Genomic DNA, 18717 nt, shown 5'->3' with positions numbered 1-18717 from the left:
CTCTAAAGCTATTTACAACAGGGACTAGACCATTCACATATGATGGTCTTCGATTGACTGGTTCACTCGTCGCCGCATCTTTGCCTTTTCAAAGAGTTCACTTGCTTTCACTTTTTCAGCCTCTCGTTTCTCTTTGGCAAGTTTTGTTTCTCTTCGCGCGAGGAGCACCTGGGGTGAGTCTGACGACTCTCGGTGGGTGTTTGTGGTGGCCTCTGGCAGAGACGAAACAAGTAAATCCCCGATCCACAGGGCCACCATTCCCCGAAGCTGGAGAAGTTCTGGGTTGTCTGACCAAGGTGGTGATATGAGAAGCTCGTCCATGCGCGCTGCGATTTCCAGTGCTTCGGTCAGCTCTTTTGATCGAATCCTAGCAATTTGAGTGGATAATTTTCGGTTTTGGTCTTCGACGCCATCCATTTCCGACATAGAAACATCGCCCGTTTCCGAAAGGCTGTCAGACACAGCGTCGTCGTCTTCCTCGTTTTCAACTGCCTCTCTAGCATTCGTGCTCTCGGCGTCTACAACATAGATCCACAGACTGAACATAGCCGGGTAAAAATGCACGGAGCTGACGCTATTCGGGGCATATTTTCGATAGGGATACTGAATAATCAGTCCCTCGTAGTAAGCTTTTGCAGCCTCGAATCCTTGCCGAGTGAAAAGAGGCTTGTCGCTGATGCCTACGTTTTCTGGAGACTTGGCTCGTGATTCCCTAGGAGGTTGGCGAAAGAGAATTTCTGCTCCAATGCCCCATCTTCCTTCCAGTCGAATATCAATCAGGTGGCCACCGATTCTCTCGCGAAGAAGCATCCCCCATGCACGGCCCGCGCGAGTAAAGTCGCCTTCCAGGAGACATCTGTGCAGGATTGTGGTGAGCACACCTAAGTGGCGCAAATGCAGGGTACTATCCGTCGTCTCAGATCCAGGAATGAAAATGGGAGGCGACTGGTTCGACAGTTCTTCGATATGATGCTTATCCGGCCGCTTTCTTTCTCGGTCTACTACGTTGGCGTGGGGGAAATTCCCACCAGGGAGCTCTTGGCCAAATGGCAAGCCAGCAATTCGATACTGGTGCACCTCGTCTGGCGATAGAACAAGCGACGGGCCCTGGCTATAAGTCACCTCCGGGCCGGTGTCCACGTCTGTATCGCCTTGGTCATGATCTTCATCGTCCCAATGGTCTCCGGACTTCCGCCGCTTGTGTCCGGCTCGTGCGTCGTACTTTTCGACACGAACACTGGGCTTCTGCTGCCATGGTGCGAGCGGCAGAGAAAACACGGACACTTTGGGGTTAATCATGAATGCGGATCCCAAAACACTGTCGCAATACCCAGGCTGTGTATGTGTGGCGCATCATTTCCTATCATGTCTGTCTGTCTAATCAGTGATTCAGTCCACGAATGAGACTGGTCTCCGTGTCTCGTTGGTGACACAGCACATGTGAGAGAGAGAAAGGAGCGTTGTCGAGGAGATTCTCCTTCCGGGCAGTCTCGAATTTCACGTTCTTGGCATCAGCGTGCGCTGTGATTGGCTGGCTGGACAAGAATCAGCACCCCCCTAATAATGACTGTTGGTTATGACAATATCAGTAGGTTAGTGAGTCACTAGCCGAGAGAAACAGATGGAACAGTGGATTATTCATAGCAGCAGCATAATAGGAGAAGTGATTATTCGTAAGCGCCTGGCTGCCCGGAAATTGCTTCTGCCTGTTGCTGGAGTGCATGTGCATGTCACAAAATGCCGTCTCTCATTCAGCGTACGGAGTACAATCAAGATTGCTGTACGCACTCGTAATAATAATTAATTAAGTGATCAGAGATGCATATGCAGAAGAGAGTGCTCCGTAGACGTGTAATATGATATTAGTAAAGCGCGGCCCGGGCGGGTTCCCGCTTGCCGCCTGCCGCCTTCTCCCGAGTGCATTATTAAGTGCCTCAGGCTGCAGCTGCCGTCACGCGCCCCCCTCACCCTCAGCGCTGTTCCGAGTTACACATCAGATTGTTATTGCCAACTGTTTACCCTCTTGCTTCATCTCGGCCTGCTCTGTCGACTGCGAGGCCTTCGTCCGTCGCCTGTCACATTTTCAGGGTGGCTTGGCATGGTCAAGCACACTGCGTGACAGCCCATCCATCCTGTTGATGACTGTTCTGTTTCATATCTAAGCGCCACTCTCAGCCTCCTCTTCGCCTGCTGCTGTTCGTGTGTCCTCTCCTCAACACGTCGGTCCTGGCTTCGAGTGGCAGTACTTGCTGAGGTCATCTCGTCTGAATTCCACCACGTTGCCGCATCGCTCTAGTCGCCACATCGGGTGCTTCCTCGCAGTCTTATCTTCCCATCACAATTTCAACGGATATACGCTCAGGTCCTCAGCCTTCTCTGCTGACAGTCTAATACGCTGAGCCTGAAAGTCATTTTTGGGCTGCCTCTTTCTACGCAAACCTGCCGGACTCTTCAAATCTCGTCGTATCATCGCCGCCGCCGTCAGACGTTCCTGTTACAAACCGCTTCCCGCTTATCGCTGTCATTTCCGAGTTGTGACGTGACGCCTTTCATGGAGCATTAGCACCCAGTCATTTGCGTGATTCATATTAGCATCCGCCACTCGCCACCTCTGCAGTAATTTCTGGGTAGGCCCAGTTGTTACTATGGGACAAGCATCTTCTTCACAACGGGATCAACGGCAAGAGAACGCTGCGCGAAGCATTACACCCTCACGGCTGCATAGCAATGGCCACGGCGGTTCCTTGAATTCTCACACCATGTCAGAACAACCGATAAACACACACCTCCCTCGGGAAGAGGGGGGTGACTCTCAAAGCAACGGCGCTTTCAACTTCGAAAGAGACCCATCTTCCCAGTACCTATCCAACATGCTAGCTAATAGTGGCAACACTCAACCAACCAACTCCATCGATTACACACAAGACCTCCGACCGCTCCCGGAATCACTGCAAGACTCGCGAGGTCCCTCGACGTCACGACTCATGTCCAGGAGACAATCTACCATGTCGAGACTGGGATCCCGAATTTTGCCCAACTCCGTTATCCGTGGCTTACTTAATAGCGAGGAGGAGACACCAGCGGAGGGCCATGCCCATCGAAATGGTCGCATATCAAGGTCTTTATCTCGAGCCGAAACAACACACAGCGGCCGCTTTTCTCCCTTTCATTCCCTGGGATCTCGAGGTATCACCAGACGTCGCTCGATCCGCGGTCCCTATCCAGTCCCTCGATCTGACGGAACACTGGTCTCAGATGATTCATCAAGATATCTTAGCCCGAATTTGGAGACAATTCCAGGCTCTGTGAGAGGATGGCGGCGTAGCCCTCGCTTGAACCGCGTGCGAAATTCTTTGAGCACACCAATTTCTCATTTATTCGGGCCACCGTCTTTATCGAGCTCCGATGCGGCGAGAGTTCCTCCTCCTCCTCCTCAACTACCACCCCGCTCAAGCATGTCAGATGATGTTGACCGCTTGCTTCCTCCTTTGGCTCCGATGGATACCACCATGGGTTTTGATGAGGCTACAGAGATGGACTCGGTTGAGCCGTCATCTATGGACGCTTTAACATCAACTTCCCCTCGATCCCGCATGAACCAGGGACCAGGCCCTGTCAGAAGACTTCCTGGCATTCTACGCTCTCGTTCGTCTCGGATACCACGGCGTGAAGATCAAACTTCACTCTCTCGTGTTCTTCAATTAGCCGCTGCCGCTATCGCAGCACAACTCTCAGGCAGCACAGTTCCTACCCTCCCTAATATCCAGTCCCTTGGAAATGATGGATTGGATGCATCTCTTGAAAATCTAATTCAAAGCTTGCAGCAGGCCACGTCTACTCAGGGCAGTCCCTCGGGTAATTTAGGCACTCCAAGTCCACCCTCAGATGGCAGTGCTGCTCCAGCTCCAGTTAATTTCCTGCGTGTCTTTCGTTTTGCAAACTCTGACAACCAAGGGGGGCGGTCGAGTACAGAAAATAGAGATAACAACGGCCCTGGAGTTGCGGATCCAATGGATATTGACGAGCCTGGCGAGGAGACAACCGAGGGTCGCACTGTGACTTTAGTTGTTGTTGGAGTGAGGTCAGTTCCAACCAACGGGCCTCTCGGTGGTCAACAGAATAACGGCGGCATGGGGCTGGACGCTCTTCTTGGCCTACCGCTAATGCCATCAACCGCTGTGCCGCGAGATCGCCCTAACATCTTCCGGAATGCGGATGGTTCTTCCAGGCTCCCTCCCCCCAGGCCTATCGATGGAGCTGCAAACTCGATCCTTGGTGGTTTAGATAATCAGCCTCGCCGCTCGTTGTCGAATGAATCTCAACGAAGACCGCCAGATTCAACATCCACTGATGCACCATCGTCTACACTCCCAACCACCCTATCAGACAGTCCTCCTGGGCCGCACCCTCCTCCATCAACGCCAGCCGAACCCGCATTATCTGCAGTCTCATCGGGAAATTCTACTCCAAGTCGGAGGCCGTCCTCAGCTTCGGCAATGTTTCCGAACCCTCTGCCTCAAGTTCACGAAGAATCTCCCCGACAACCCACGGTTGAGTCGGAAGCTTCGGCCACAACAGCTCCTACTACCGGTGCCCGGCAACGTCGCCGAAGTGATTCCGAGTTTGCTCGCCACCGTCATTTGGGCTTGGGTGCCGCGCGGCGCAACGGAGTTGTCGAACCAGATCAGCCAACCCCGTCTACGGGTCGTACTTGGGTGATATATGTCGTCGGCACCAACCTTTCTGAGAACCACCCGGCTTTTGCAACGCCGAGTCTGTTTACTGACGTAAGTTACTCCGTAATGAATAAGAAAGATGAAACTAACAATGTCACAGAACCCGACGTATGAAGATATGATTTTGTTGTCTTCACTCCTTGGGCCAGCAAAGCCTCCTGTTGCCTCTGAGGACGACGTCACTTCAGCGGGTGGCATATTTCGTTTAGTCGAGTATGCCGGTACTTTAGTTGCAGAAGCCCTCGAAAGCGATGAAAATCTTAGCATTGGAGAAAACGAAAGGTGCTTAATCTGTCTTAGCGAGTACCAGGCAGCCGAGGAAGTTCGACAGCTTTCCAAATGCAAGCATACTTATCACAAAGAATGCATCGATCAGGTATTTTGAACTCACGCCTCCATATTCTACTGACCTTCAGCTGACTGTTGCATTAGTGGCTTACTACTGGACGAAACTCTTGCCCTCTATGCCGAGGCGAAGGAGTCGCTGAGACTTCCAATAATTCCAACGAGCCCCCTGCTCAAGAAGCTTCTGCATAAGATTTCATACCATTGCCAACGCTTCCTCTCATCCGCTCCCACCTGTCATATTTCTATGCTCTTTATCATAGAATCCCTGAACTATCCAGATTCCCATTTTGTACGATGTTATTACTATTCTCATTTGGTAGCGTTTGTTTTATTGTGAGCGTCATTGTTCGGGCATTGCGTGTTTTCAAACAGATGGTTATATATCATTATCGTGGTTTCATTTTGTGCATCATTCCCGGTGAACTGGATGGACAACCTGTTTGAGCTGGAGGTTATTGTTTTATTTTGTTTTCCCTGTTCTATCTTGGTTTTTGGATATTTTCTCCTATGTGATACCATTAAACTACTTTTATATGATTTTCTGTGATTCCCCGATGGTAATGCTTGTCCTTGTCTTGATTGATTAAGGGAATTACAATGGAGAACCCTTCAGCCAGATTTCCCAAAAATAGTTCAGTGTGACATGTCAACTTCTTGTTAGAAATAGATATTCTTTTCATGGCAGCTTGTCGTAGAATTGTAGTACTGACTAAGCCGCGGAGGGGCTCCGACGGTTCCCCGCAATTTTTTTCCCAGGAAACTTTCTCGCGATAAGTCAAGTTGCAAGAGAGTAATAACTCGGAGATAAAACGACCGTGTCTAGAAGGGGCTGATGCGCTGAACGGATTATTTTCTGATTACTTACTTTTTAAGTGTCTTGACCGCGCACAGTGCACACACAAAACACCACATCTGAACTACATCTACGACTACGAATCCGGACTTCTTCCAAGTCTCTTCTAGAAAGAAGAGCAACACAATCATACAATGGACAACGAAATCCGACTTACCGTGCTCATATCCGGCAGCGGCACCAATCTCCAAGCCGTCATCGACAAAATCCAAGCCAACCAACTCGTACCGTCTGCACGAATCGTACGCGTTATATCCAACCGCAAGGACGCCTTTGGCCTCGAACGCGCCAAAACCGCAGGCATCCCAACCGTATATCACAATCTCGTCAAATACAAAAAGGCGCATCCACCAACACCCGAAGGAATCAAGGTGGCTAGAGAAGAATACGATGCAGAGCTGGCGAGACTGGTGTTGGCGGATTCGCCCGGGTTGGTTGTTTGTCTAGGGTTTATGCATGTTTTGTCGACGAATTTTTTGCAGCCGCTTGAAGAAAAGGGACTCAAGATTATCAACTTGCATCCGGCGTTACCGGGGGCGTTTAATGGGATTGTAAGTCTTCTTCCACTTCTTTTTTTCTAGCTCCCGCTCTCTCTCTATCTCTCTACCTCCATGAGAGTGCCAGTTCTGATACCTCAATAGGATGCCATTGAGCGTGCCCACGCAGCCTGGCGACGAGGAGAGATTAGTAAAACCGGCGTTATGATTCACGATGTCATTTCCGAAGTCGACATGGGAACACCCATTCTCGTCAAAGAAATTCCATTCGTTGAAGGCTCAGATGAAAACCTAGAACACTTCACGCAAAAGGTCCACGAGACGGAATGGGCAGCCGTTATCGAAGGAATTCAAATTGCAATGCAAGAGGTGAAAGAAAAAAAGCGCTCTGCAGCGTCGGCATGAAGCTATGTTTAGATGGTCTCTCTCTACCAGCATGGAGTAGCCCTTTTTTTTATTGGTTCTTGTGCCAAAGTTCATGTGCCAAGTCAGCCTATTGAGCGAACAAAGCTTTACCGGATATTATTGCTGAATATCTTCCGACGAACAGCGACAGGCTGCGCTCCACTGATAATCCGCCTGTTGGGAATCAAATCCTTTCAGGCCTACCTTTCAGGAAGAGCAATACACCCATTTTGAGGTCAAAAGTGGAAACAAACACTAGGAAGGACCAAGGGCCATGGGTCCTGCTCATTGAGAGAGAGAAAAAAAAATTTCAGATTGAATCCCGCCTCGTGGCTTCAAATGAGATCTGATCTGTATTCAAAATTTCATCGGAACATACCGAAGCAATGTAAAATAACTGACCCGCCTAATTAAATTATTATGATAAATGATCAAAAAGAAATAGCAAATTCCACTCCACAGTGGATTCTGGCGAAACTCAAAAAGCCACCGGGTCCGGGCGTCCGCAAAACCAACTCGTAACTTTTTTTCCTCATTTCAATCAATATCCGAATGACCTCAATAGTAATAATAACCAACGGTCCGGATGAATCGATCCGCAGATCCGTGGTCAAAGGTTCCAGCTTCTTACAAATTACAACAGCGGATTCCAGAGTATAATGACCAATTGGATCAGTTGATAAGATCGCCATAGACTAAATCAGCGAATGAACTACTACTAGTAGTATAGTATTAATAGGAATAAAGTAGTATTTTGATACGTACTTAGTGTTATTCAATGAATTATAAATTATGATATGATTTGCATTTCCGATTCGTTGTAGAGTGTACGGCGGATTGTCCCACGAGGACGCGTGATGGGTCGAAAATAAGACGCCTTTGTAGAGTTACATTTATTATTGCATAGTTTAGGTTCTACGACGCTTGACCAAGGTCAATAGTGATAATAATAGTACGTAGCAGGAGGGAAGTAAAAGGTAAAAATAACAAAATAGTAGTAAAGTAGAACGACTCAGGATGCTCGCGGATCCTTCTACATCCAGACTAGACGGCTCAAGCCACCGGCGGCTGGCCCCAATATTTCTGAAAGCCTCTGATTCAAACGCAAACTGTTTTAGGGCATCTTTTGCGGACGTGACTAATGGCAATTGGTGGACGGACGAGGCCGAGTCATTCATTAATATATTAATAATTAAATATGGAGTACTAGGAGCAAAAGAGAAAAATGCGACCACCGGGGTCCGGTAGATCCCCGGCATCATGGCAGTTACACCACAACAGTTTGTTGTAAAGTTTGTTGTAAATAGATCACAGATTAAAACTTTCGTGTTTCGTAAACTAGTAATAACCACCCATGCAAGGATCTTTGACGTTAGACCTCGGTGTATTATAGGCATGAAAGAAAGGATGATCTGCAACGGTGATTGGCTCGGGGACGTCAGGATACACGACAGCAAAAACAAATCTAAATGCACCGAGGATTGGGATGGTAAAGATGTGATTGGTTTCCTGTTTTCTTTAAGAAGGAAGAAAAGAAAAGAAACCGAATCAGTGGCTAGTACTAGTACTAACTAGTTGGCAAGTGATCTTCCTTCGGGCGGACTAAAACGCAATATGCAATGCAAACGCAAGGCCATTTTACTATTATTAAATTGGATTGCAAGTGCTGATTACGATTCGACGCTGCTGGAAGCCTAGAACACCTCCATTCGGACATGTGATCTCTGCAGACTGCATGGATCAACAACTGTCAATTGCTATTTATATCGAATTGATCTGCCTGGTGTGCCGCTTGTAACGCTGTGTTCCATTACGGAGTCTCCATACATTCGTCCCAGAAACTTGATAACAACAATAATCATAATAATAATAGTCATCATAAGGAAAAAGCAAAAACAATCAAATAGATGACAGTCTAGAAATATGCAGGGTGACATATGGAGTATTCCATTCATAACTCGTATATGACCGGGGGAGTAACCCCAACGTCAATAATATCCAGTCTGACGGACAATACTACGTACCATTATTATTGGTACTTGGATATAGTTGTTGCTCACATGGGAGAACTACAACGGCCCCAAGCCGGGTGAGTTACATATGTGACAATTAGACTGCCTATCATCGATCCTTTGGCCCCGTCCGCACGGGTGACGGGAGCAATTGGAATGAAATACGAGTGGCACTCTAGACTCCTGTAGTGATTATTATTTTATACAGATTGCTATTATCATACAAAGGCAAAATGCTGACATGCGTAAGATACGGGCCCATTCCGACCGTTCACCGACACGCACGACGCAAACCTTGGTGCTTTGCGGGGTGGGCTTGCAGGTTGGTTTGTCACCGATTGGCCGAGAGCGAGCTGCACTGGGTGTTGGTTCAACGGATGATTAGCTGCTTGGCAGTTAATTTATATTATTAATTAGCAGCAATGTGCATCGATCAGGCCTGCGTGCAGTAGTGCGGTAGTTATATTTTTATCCCAGCCAACCACGGGCGTCCATGCGAAAAGGACCCACACGAGCAAACTCAATTGCGCCGCGCCGGCGACAACATTTATCCGAGCCGGCCAGAGATCGGCCTGGCTCCTTCCCGAACAGGTAGGTCGTACGAGGCTACCAGGCGCTGAATAAGCACGGAGCCTGCGCTAGGCCGTATACGGGCAGGACCAGTCCCACTGATGCTCCGGTCCAGCACGCAGTCGGAATCCCGCCTGGTGTTGGCCGCCCCACTCTTTTCCCTTTTCCTTCCCCCACAAACCACAGACCATCCCTTATCGATCATGGCCCACACCCCGCTAGTCCTGTTTCGGACTGCTGCGTACGGTAAGTTTGGTAACACCACCCAGCCCGCCGCAGGTCACTTCGTACACTTTAAATTAAAACCTGGCCACAACGGGACTAGCGGTAATTCATCGTCATCGCGCCCAGACTCAGATCGCCCTTGTCACGCTCTCTCTTTCCCCTGCAACCAACCCATGCCTTTCGACGACGACAACGACAACGACGACGACGACAAGAAAAAGAAAAAGAAGAAATGCGAGGCCATCGTTGACGCAGACGTCATCGTCTCCTATTCCTACTGCCAACACGCATCTCATCATCGGCCTCCCTGCTACTGCTGCATACCACCCAGCCAACTGTCACTCACCGGGATCGACTGATGCGAGGAGCAAGCAGGAGTGGCTTGCAAATACTAGTTGGCACTAGCCACCCACTGAGCTCTTGGCAACGGGGGTTATCGGGCCCCGTATCTTTTTACACGTCGAGAGAGATACATGACTAGGGTTGTAATATTGATCATTCCCCATCGGAGAGGCTCTGCACAGTGCACACATGCACTCTTAGACTCCTACACTTTCCGGCTTCCAGAACGATCAATTTTATTGATTCCTCAATTGGATCTCCCGGCATTATTATTATTACCGTTCGTCTGACCTCCTGTCACCGTTGCTCTGAGGTTCGGTGGGGCTCGCATGGATAATGCGACTAGGCCGACCTTCTCCTAGTGCAAGAGACCCCCCATCATTAACTGCTATGGTCCAACAGCATTGTTATTATTATCGAGCATCTCTGTCACAGCGCAATTGACCGATTCCTTCTGTCCTTGTGTGTATAGTTACATTCGCCGCGATTTCGTCTCTGGTCGTATGCGGTCCGGATCACTACTTCATCCACGGGAACTACGCAATTCCATGTCCTGACAGCATCGCATCGCGCAAACATCGACCCTGCTGAGGCGGACGGATCTCTCATGACACCAATTCTGAACGGAGATACTTTCGGGTGAGTCGCCGAGATCGCGCAATGAGCCAACCGTATCAGTCTGCCGCTCCATCTATGAGCTCCTACCCCGGTGATCATGGGATGCAATATCACAATCCCAATAGTTATCCGGCCTATCCTTTGCTACTAGGATCAGGCCATGTGCCGGAGAGCCTTGCGTACTGGCATACTTCAACCCCAATTCAGCAACCAAATATTGCAGCTGGCGTTGGTTTACCCTCGCCGCAACAACAGCAGCAAACGCAACAACCTCCGCTGCAGCAGCAACCGCAATCGCAATCGCAACAGCAACAACTCGCTTCAGAACAGCGAAAGCACAAGCGCACACGCAGCGGGTGTCTCACATGTCGCACCCGTCGAATAAAGGTAATTCCCCGCTGCGAGAGGCAAAGAAATAGCACAAAGCTAACACTAAAGAAACTTCAGTGCGATGAAGGTCGGCCAATATGCGAGAGTACGTGCTATACTACTCTATCGTTTCAACCTTTGACTGACATGCGTTGCAGGGTGTCGAAAAGGAAACCGCGATTGCGAATATGCTCAGCCAAATACAAAATCGTCCGGTCGCTCGGCCAAAGCCCGTAGACACCGAGGGAGCGTTTCCTCAGACGAAGAAGCTGGTCTGGAAGTGATTCCGGACGAAGATGAAAGCTTTGGTCCCTTCAGCAGCCCGTCAGAGCCATCGATATCCAAAAAGAAAAGCATGCAGTCAATGAACAGGCCTCGGCCCAGGCAAACATCAGAAACATCCTCTATGAGCAAAGCCAAGTCACAATCGCCCGCTTCAGACTGGCAGCAGCTATCTCAATCATCAAGCCCTCTCTCAGATCTACGATATAAGAGCCATTTCACGCAGCAGCCAGCTCGAGACTTGACCCAGCTTCACGGCTCGCGGGGATTCAGAGAAGATATTCGCTTTTTTCTAAGGTATCACCAGGAGAGGATGAGTAACAATCATTACTTTCTGAGCCACGAGTGTAACATGTTCTTTCGCGGCACGCTATTTGACTTGGCCTTAGACTACAAACCACTCCTATATGCGCTTGTCGGTTTCGCTGCATATCATTACAGTCTTGAACGGCCTGACGGAAAGATGTATGAGTTTCTCAAATACTATGACCGGTCTCTTCAGCTTCTTCGAAAGTCTCTAGCTTCGGGGGAAATACACACTGAAGCAATGCTCGCGACTGTTCTTCAACTATCCACTTTCGAGGTTTGTTCTTTGTGTACTATGTGCATGATTTAAAGTGCTGACGATGATGCTTCTCAGGAAACTATCGGTGACTGGGTCAATCTCGTTGATCATCATCAGGCTGCAGATGCTCTAGTACATGAAATTCTCACCCCTCAAAGCATTACCCAGAACCAAATCCATCGCTTCCTATTCATCTGGCACGCCCGATTCGACCTTGTTGCGGGGCTTATTGCCAACAGCGAGGCTATCCTCAGTCGTGAATGGTACACAGCAATTGACGAACATGATGCCGCTCAAGCAGCCCGAAATCCAGATGATGTTGAGATCCAGATAAAATTAGTCTCATCCCGAACGCGGCTTTTCGCAATGGATTATGCCTCTTTATTTGCGCGGCTTGCTCGCGGTCTGGTCGCCTACGACGAATTCGCGAAACAACTTGAGGAATTAGGGAAGACTGTCGATTTCTTGCATCGTGTATTAGAAAAATACGACACTTGCCCCGAAATCACGATGCCCGGTCCTGCTGTTCCGCTTCAGGGGCCAGAAGACGTACTTGATACAAGCATGCCTTGTCGATTCTACCGAGATTCCATGTGGAGGGTGAACTTTGCTTGGGCTGATGTGCTTAGTACAGAGCTCATGTTCAAATATCAATCACATATTTGTATCGGGCATCCAGAAGGACCCGAGCTTCAGAAGATCGCGTTACAAATCTGTCATCATGCCGAGAGCATAGTCAGATGGCCTGAAGTCGACGTTGGAACTGTCATCGCTTTCCATAACTGGCTAATTCTCACCGCCATGTTCCTACCAAGAGATTCGAAGCACATGATGTGGAGTCGGAGGATGATTGCCCGACTTGAAATAAACGGGTGAGCCAATTTCTTTCGTCTCTTGTGTACTATTGAAGATTGAAGTACTGACCACTCCGTTGTAGATATGTATATGCTCCCAAAGTCCGAGAGAGCCTTGGAGAGCTCTGGGCCGATCCGACAGTACAGCAGTGGTGGATACCAGACGACGAAGGATGCCCACATCTGGTAAAAGAAATCCGGGCTCTGACAGAAGAACGGACGAACAACCCGCGAGATCAGATTCGCGAAGATGTTCGGGACATGAAGTCCCTCTTCTCGAAGATGCGTCTTGACGATGTTGGCAGCCAGGAGAGCAGCCCTATGAGTGGAACGTTCACTGGATCATCACCTGCCCAGTCGTCGACATCTGGACAGGCACCCCAATAGAAAGTGAATATATGAACCTCATGCTTTGAATTGGACAGCCTGGCGCCGTTCAAACAAAAGGACATACTAAAAATGGATTATGATGAATACCAATGCTTAATGAAGATGTCTATCTTGGAGACGAAAAACTTTCTACGCGAACATTTATGAAATGTTGCATGCTAGTCTAGATCAGTTATATTCTGGGCCTAGTCCTCTTTCCTACTATTTTTTTTTCACTAGCCATTATTCGGTTGAGCGCATATATAGAATACCCTATTTTGCATGAAGTGGACATGTATTTATACACCATTGAAAGAAGAAGAAGAAGAAGAAGAAGCCCAAGGACACACTCTATTCAGTTTACTATATTCAGTCTATCAGTGCTAATGACTAGGTTTGGATAATAGCGATGTATCTGAGTTAAAATGCCCCGGACCAAAGCCGGTCTAGGCTCGCCGAGATTTTTCAAATGCACAATTACGTTTCGATCTATTTCAAAACGACATTGTTGTAGTTGAAGTGTGGTAGTAAATCCAAGGGGAAATGATTTCAAGGCACCGCAACAAGGGCCAGGGCTCCACGTCAATGTTGGCCGCGGCGTTGTTTGGCTTTGACCGAGAGAATCCAATGGGGAGCGAATTGATTGAACTGATCAAATAGACGGTGATAGAGGGGGTCACAAATCATCTAAAGGCAAGGGCAAGGATGGGATGCAAGGGTTGAGTGTCCTAGTTTGGTTTAGTTCTTGTTATACAGTCAACTAGTTTTTTTAAACCTCTGTATTAAGTACTTTAGTTGGTTGACTCACTTATCCCTAAACTATGCACAAATAAGGCACTAGGTCTCTTTTATCTATCGGACACTCATATCGAAAGAAAATAATTCCCTATTCGGCATGGAAATTCAGCACTCAAACGAAACTAGTTCCTGGCTGAAGGAGTTTTTTAGTGGATTTACCGCACTCCAAGCGTCAAACACAACATTTTCGTTGACGAACCAGAGAAATCCCAAGCCATATGAATACGGTATTCTTAAACCGAAAAGGCCAATAAGGTTGGACAAAAATCATCCGATATCCGTGTGGCTAGCCACGGCAGACGAGCAACATTTCGTAGTGAAACAAGTGGGTATGAACAAATCCTAAACATGACCAAGATACTAAGAACGAAACTACATTAGTTCCATCCAGTTAGAGATCAACAGCTCATGGGGTTAATCGGAACTTTTCCCGAGGTTCTAAATTATTCTTTATTTGACCGAGTGAAAGAAGATTACGATCCATTCATCTTAGAGCAACGAGCATTTGAGAGAATCGTTCGAGTTTCTCCAGAGAGAACCAAGTCATATTTCCCAAAATACTACGGTGTCGCTGACGAAAGAGCTCTTGTTAGTTTCCATAAATGTTACGGCACCTCCCCATCTGAAGATAGGGGGAATGGAGACGAGGAAGGGCAGAAGGTAACCTAGTGATGACGATACGACTAAAATAGCTCGATAGTCCTCGCTTTGCAAGTACAAGTCACGGTATCACTATAGTCAATCATAGCCGTGAAAAATATGCCCTCAACCTGACACAACAGCATCTCCATCATCTTCTCTTCCATGAACACGGACCTGACCACCAATTCTGCCCCTAACCTCCTCTGCAACCACAACAGTCTCGTAACCGCCCACGATTTCACCCCCCCCTTCATCACCCTCAAAATCCTCGCCCCAAGGCAGAGCATCAACATCAATATCCCATCCCAGCAGACACTTAAGCACGACTGTGGCGCCGGCTTTGCTCATGACGACATTGCGTTCCTTGCAGCGCTCGTCGCAGACACACTCTACACAGCCCTGCGGCGTGACGCAGGTGCAGTTCTCGATGCGCGCGACGGCGCGCCGCAGCAGGCTATCTATGAACTCAAAGGCTTTCAGCGCAATTCCAGACCCCGAAGAGCCGCCCTTGGCGTCGTAAAAGGTTAATCGGGCGGGGCGTTGGCGACGCGGTGGTTCGAGGAAATCACGGTTGACAGGTCCATGTTGCTTGAATTGATTTTTCGTGGCGGTGATTTTGGTAGTGCTACCGTCCAACGACGACTCGTTGGCGCGTTTGAGGTTCTTGCCAAGTTCTTTCTTGGCTACCTTGCATTCGGTGCGTACGTCGCCGGGCAGAGAGATGACAAAGGTGGGCAGCAGAGACAGCACGGCGTGTTCGGCAGCGTGGATGGCAGCTGCAATGTTGAGACGGCGAGACTCAAGAATTTCCAGCGCTTGTTTGGGCACATCGAGCCACATGCCTTTCGTAAATGTGTCAATAGGCGGGTTGTCCACTTGCACAGCATCGAGGACTCGTCCGCGCTTGTCGATCTTGAAGAATCCGTATACCACCGCGTGGATCTGGATTGCGCCAAAGAAGGCGCGTGACGTTGACGAGCCGCTGATGTGTCGGATGGCTTCCGTCTCAACCGGGTCGATGTCGGTGAAATCGCGCTGTTGCGTGTTCCAGTCCACCTGTACTTCGACTACGCGGGCAATTCGTTTCTCGGTATTAAGCTCTCTGACAACATATGTCAAACCTTGGTGCATGAAAATGCCACCTTCGTATATGGTGAAGAATGCCCGTGATTCTTCGACTTCTTCCAAGACTATGTTTCTGTTATGAGTGATGTCGATGACGGCAAACGTGCTGTCTTCCATATCTCGAATTGACACGTATTGCGACGGTTTGGGCCGGAATCGCTCATTACAGTGATAAAATCCGAGTGCATCTCGGACAAGACGGGTCGATGCGAACTCGCCCAACTGTTGGCCAAAATAGGCTTTGTCTTCCTCTGGTTTCAGGGGCATTTCGAATGCAGCGCATTGGACATGACCCTCTAACACGAGCTCATTTGTCAAGTCCACTTGTAACTCGCAGTCAGGTTTACTAAAAATCTCGTCTGGGTTGCTCATATAGTGTTGATCTGTTGGAAAACTGTCGCCGATGAGGACGGCTAATGAATCTTTGTTTCGTCGACCAGCTCGCCCACTCTGTTGCCGCAGATTGGATATTGAAAAGGGAAACCCCAGAGTCAAGACTGCATCTAGAGAGCCAATATCCACTCCGAGCTCAAGGGCGTTGGTTGCCACGATGCCCATCAATGTGCCTTCGAACATCTCCTTCTCGATGCGCCGTCGATCCTGCGGACTGTAACCGCCGCGGTAACCCATGACAAGCTGGCCAACCTCTGGTCGTTGCAGTGCTTGAAATTCATTCTTGACTGCCGCCAATACAATCTCGCACTGCTTTCTGATTCTACAGAATGCTATGACCCGGACACCGCGCAAGACCAGCTGGCAGAATAACCTTGCTGTTTCGGCAACACTATCTCCTCTACCAGAGGTGGGATCATGTGGATCTTTGAATGGCGTATTCCAGCATATAAATTCTTTTCGGCCAGACGGAGAGCCGTCAAAGTCAGTTAGGCGAACATCATCCACGCCAAAGATGGTCTTCATATGCTCCACTGGGTTGGCAACAGTCGCAGAACACGAAATGAATTTCACATGTCGATTGCCTACAGCCGCACAAATCCGTCGTAGTCGCCGCATTATGAAGGCGACATGAGATCCAAAGAGACCATTGTAGGAGTGGAGCTCATCCACAACGACAAATTTGAGATGCTGCAAAAATGTCCGCCACGAACTTTCCTGCGGTAGGATTGTGACATGCAGCATATCAGGGTTCGTAAAAATAATGCGGCCTTCATCGCGAATGGTATTCCGCTCGCTCATAAGGGTATCTCCATCAAATGTTTCGACAATGATATCCTCCAGACCATCCATGTAGGCCAGCAACTCTTTCATACTACGCTTTTGATCTTGCGCGAGAGCCTTTGTTGGGAAAATATAAATGCCTCGACTGTTTGGATCATTCTCAAGTTCGTGTAGCATCGGAATCTGATATATCAACGACTTTCCGGAATTTGTTGACGTAGAGACGATGACGCTATGTCCATCGTAGATATTGTTTATAGCTTCGGCCTGATGCGAATATAGCTGGGTGATTCCTTTCGTATTGTAAAGGGCATTGACAAGATTTTGTGACAGTTGAAAGGACAGGTCCCCATCGACTGCCAATCGCGAATCAAAAACCCGGTGGCCCTCTGGCACTATCTGCGCTGTGTACCATTCACTTTCCCTGATTTCAGCTATAATTTCGGCAATCGATTTGCGCTCCTTGGGTATCTCTGGAGGAACAAGTGCAAAACGAGTATTCGCTGTGTTTTTTGTTGGTGGAATTGGTATCACTTTCTCATTCTCCAACCGCTCCACTGGATCTGCATTTTCATCCTCGCATTTGACCAAGAAGGCGTCTATTGCATTAGAGAATTTTGTGTTTCTCTTCTCAATCAAGCCCAGCATTTGCTTTTGACTAAAGACGGGCATTTTCAGCTCGTCATTTCTCAGTCTCTTAGTAGGCCGTACCGGTTCACCCGTTTTGCTGTTTTGAACCTGTCGCCTGAGATCTTCGTCAACAAACTCAAAGAATAGAACAGGGTTTGATTCATTCAGATCGTCCTGTCTAAAAGACTGCGTATGGGTTGTGTCATTCGCGGTTTCACTGGGAATAAAACCGCCACCCAAACTAGCACTTTTTGTATTCAGCCATTTGTAATCGTCTTTCCCACCTTCGCCGGTTCCCATGACTTCGAGAGCTGCTTCGTCGACATACTCAAATCGAATTGCGCGCGGAATGAGAACTTTTATTCTGGACACATCGTCCACGGTAAGCTCCCGGCCTCCCAGTTGAGCTCGCACGGCCGCTTTGATCGTGTCAAGCGTGGTGGCAAGATGTTTTCGCGTGCAGCAAAACGTGTAAACCAAGTTCAGGGCTCGATGTGTTTGAGACAGAGTTTTGAACTGCTCCGGCCAAGGACCTGACGGTACTCTGGGTGGCTTTGACGGTGTTTTTGGCCCGCGAGCCTTCCTTTTACCGGTCTTGCCAGCTGGTTGGGGAGGAGCATCGTAGCCTTTTGCAGTTTCCGTCGACTCGACCGATGGTGTAACTGTGCTGGAGTCTAGCGCCAGTAATGCGGGGTCTATACGCGCATTGAAATTGGTGCTGTGGTGATCGTTTTCGTCGTTATCCTTGTTGTATTTTCCTTTCATCCCTGATGTGACAGCAAAGGCCATGCTCGCCGGAGAATCCCATGGTGAGGTGAGGGGGGTTGAAGAGAAGGCTATCTAAGCGCGGCTCTGGTCACGACGCGTAGTCACGTGTGCCAATATATGGTGAAACCAAATACTATATTCCTTCTTTCTGGCATACAAAGCGATGCGCTCTGCTTGAAAGAACGCAAAAAGCTATCGTCGTCAGTACAATTCGAGACCATCCTATCTATCTATCAAAACAGCCTCGATGAGGTGCCTATAACCTCGGTTTAGGCTCTCTTCGCAATCAGGAAAATGTATTCTTCTGTAGGCGGCGAGAAAAAATTACATGTTCGTCCAATCATTCGCCTGGTTCTGCCACTGGCGTCACGCTAACCGCTTTTGTAGGCACTAGCGCTCTGATTTTTTGCCGCCGGGCGGATTAAATAATATTTTGTTAGCGTCCCTTCCTCATTTTTTTTTTCCCTCTTCAGCCTTTCTTCCATCTCTCTTCATCCTCGTCAAGTCTCCTCGCTGTTTCTTGCTCTCATCCC

The 18717-nt window shown here is 48.6% G+C and overlaps 5 protein-coding genes across 5 annotated transcripts; 3 read left to right on the top strand and 2 right to left on the bottom strand.

Annotated features, from left to right (window-relative positions):
* Window positions 1–33: 33 nt before the first annotated feature.
* Window positions 34–1299, bottom strand: TRUGW13939_07805 (uncharacterized protein; the record flags this gene model as incomplete). The annotated part of the gene is made up of 1 exon (XM_035490942.1): window positions 34–1299. One exon carries the CDS (start codon window positions 1297–1299, stop codon window positions 34–36), a length of 1266 nt encoding a protein of 421 aa, XP_035346835.1.
* Window positions 1300–2759: 1460 nt separating this feature from the next.
* TRUGW13939_07804 (uncharacterized protein) lies at window positions 2760–5273 on the top strand (the record flags this gene model as incomplete). The annotated part of the gene is made up of 3 exons (XM_035490941.1): window positions 2760–4787; window positions 4837–5112; window positions 5169–5273. The coding sequence occupies 3 exons, from the start codon at window positions 2760–2762 to the stop codon at window positions 5271–5273; spliced, it is 2409 nt and encodes an 802-aa protein (XP_035346834.1).
* Window positions 5274–6071: 798 nt separating this feature from the next.
* TRUGW13939_07803 (uncharacterized protein) lies at window positions 6072–6839 on the top strand (the record flags this gene model as incomplete). The annotated part of the gene is made up of 2 exons (XM_035490940.1): window positions 6072–6488; window positions 6579–6839. 2 exons carry the CDS (start codon window positions 6072–6074, stop codon window positions 6837–6839), a joined length of 678 nt encoding a protein of 225 aa, XP_035346833.1.
* A 3809-nt stretch (window positions 6840–10648) lies between these two features.
* On the top strand, window positions 10649–13063 carry TRUGW13939_07802 (uncharacterized protein; the record flags this gene model as incomplete). Its single annotated transcript, XM_035490939.1, has 5 exons — window positions 10649–10993; window positions 11054–11081; window positions 11134–11840; window positions 11898–12694; window positions 12760–13063. 5 exons carry the CDS (start codon window positions 10649–10651, stop codon window positions 13061–13063), a joined length of 2181 nt encoding a protein of 726 aa, XP_035346832.1.
* A 1545-nt stretch (window positions 13064–14608) lies between these two features.
* On the bottom strand, window positions 14609–18205 carry TRUGW13939_07801 (uncharacterized protein; the record flags this gene model as incomplete). Its single annotated transcript, XM_035490938.1, has 1 exon — window positions 14609–18205. One exon carries the CDS (start codon window positions 18203–18205, stop codon window positions 14609–14611), a length of 3597 nt encoding a protein of 1198 aa, XP_035346831.1.
* Between the last annotated feature and the right edge of the window lie 512 nt (window positions 18206–18717).

The sequence above is a fragment of the Talaromyces rugulosus genome, chromosome IV (genome assembly GCF_013368755.1).
Source record: "Talaromyces rugulosus chromosome IV, complete sequence".
In the NCBI taxonomy this organism is placed as follows: Eukaryota; Fungi; Ascomycota; class Eurotiomycetes; order Eurotiales; family Trichocomaceae; genus Talaromyces; species Talaromyces rugulosus.
Note: the sequence above shows the minus strand (reverse complement) of the source record. Positions and strands in the feature narration are given on the sequence as shown.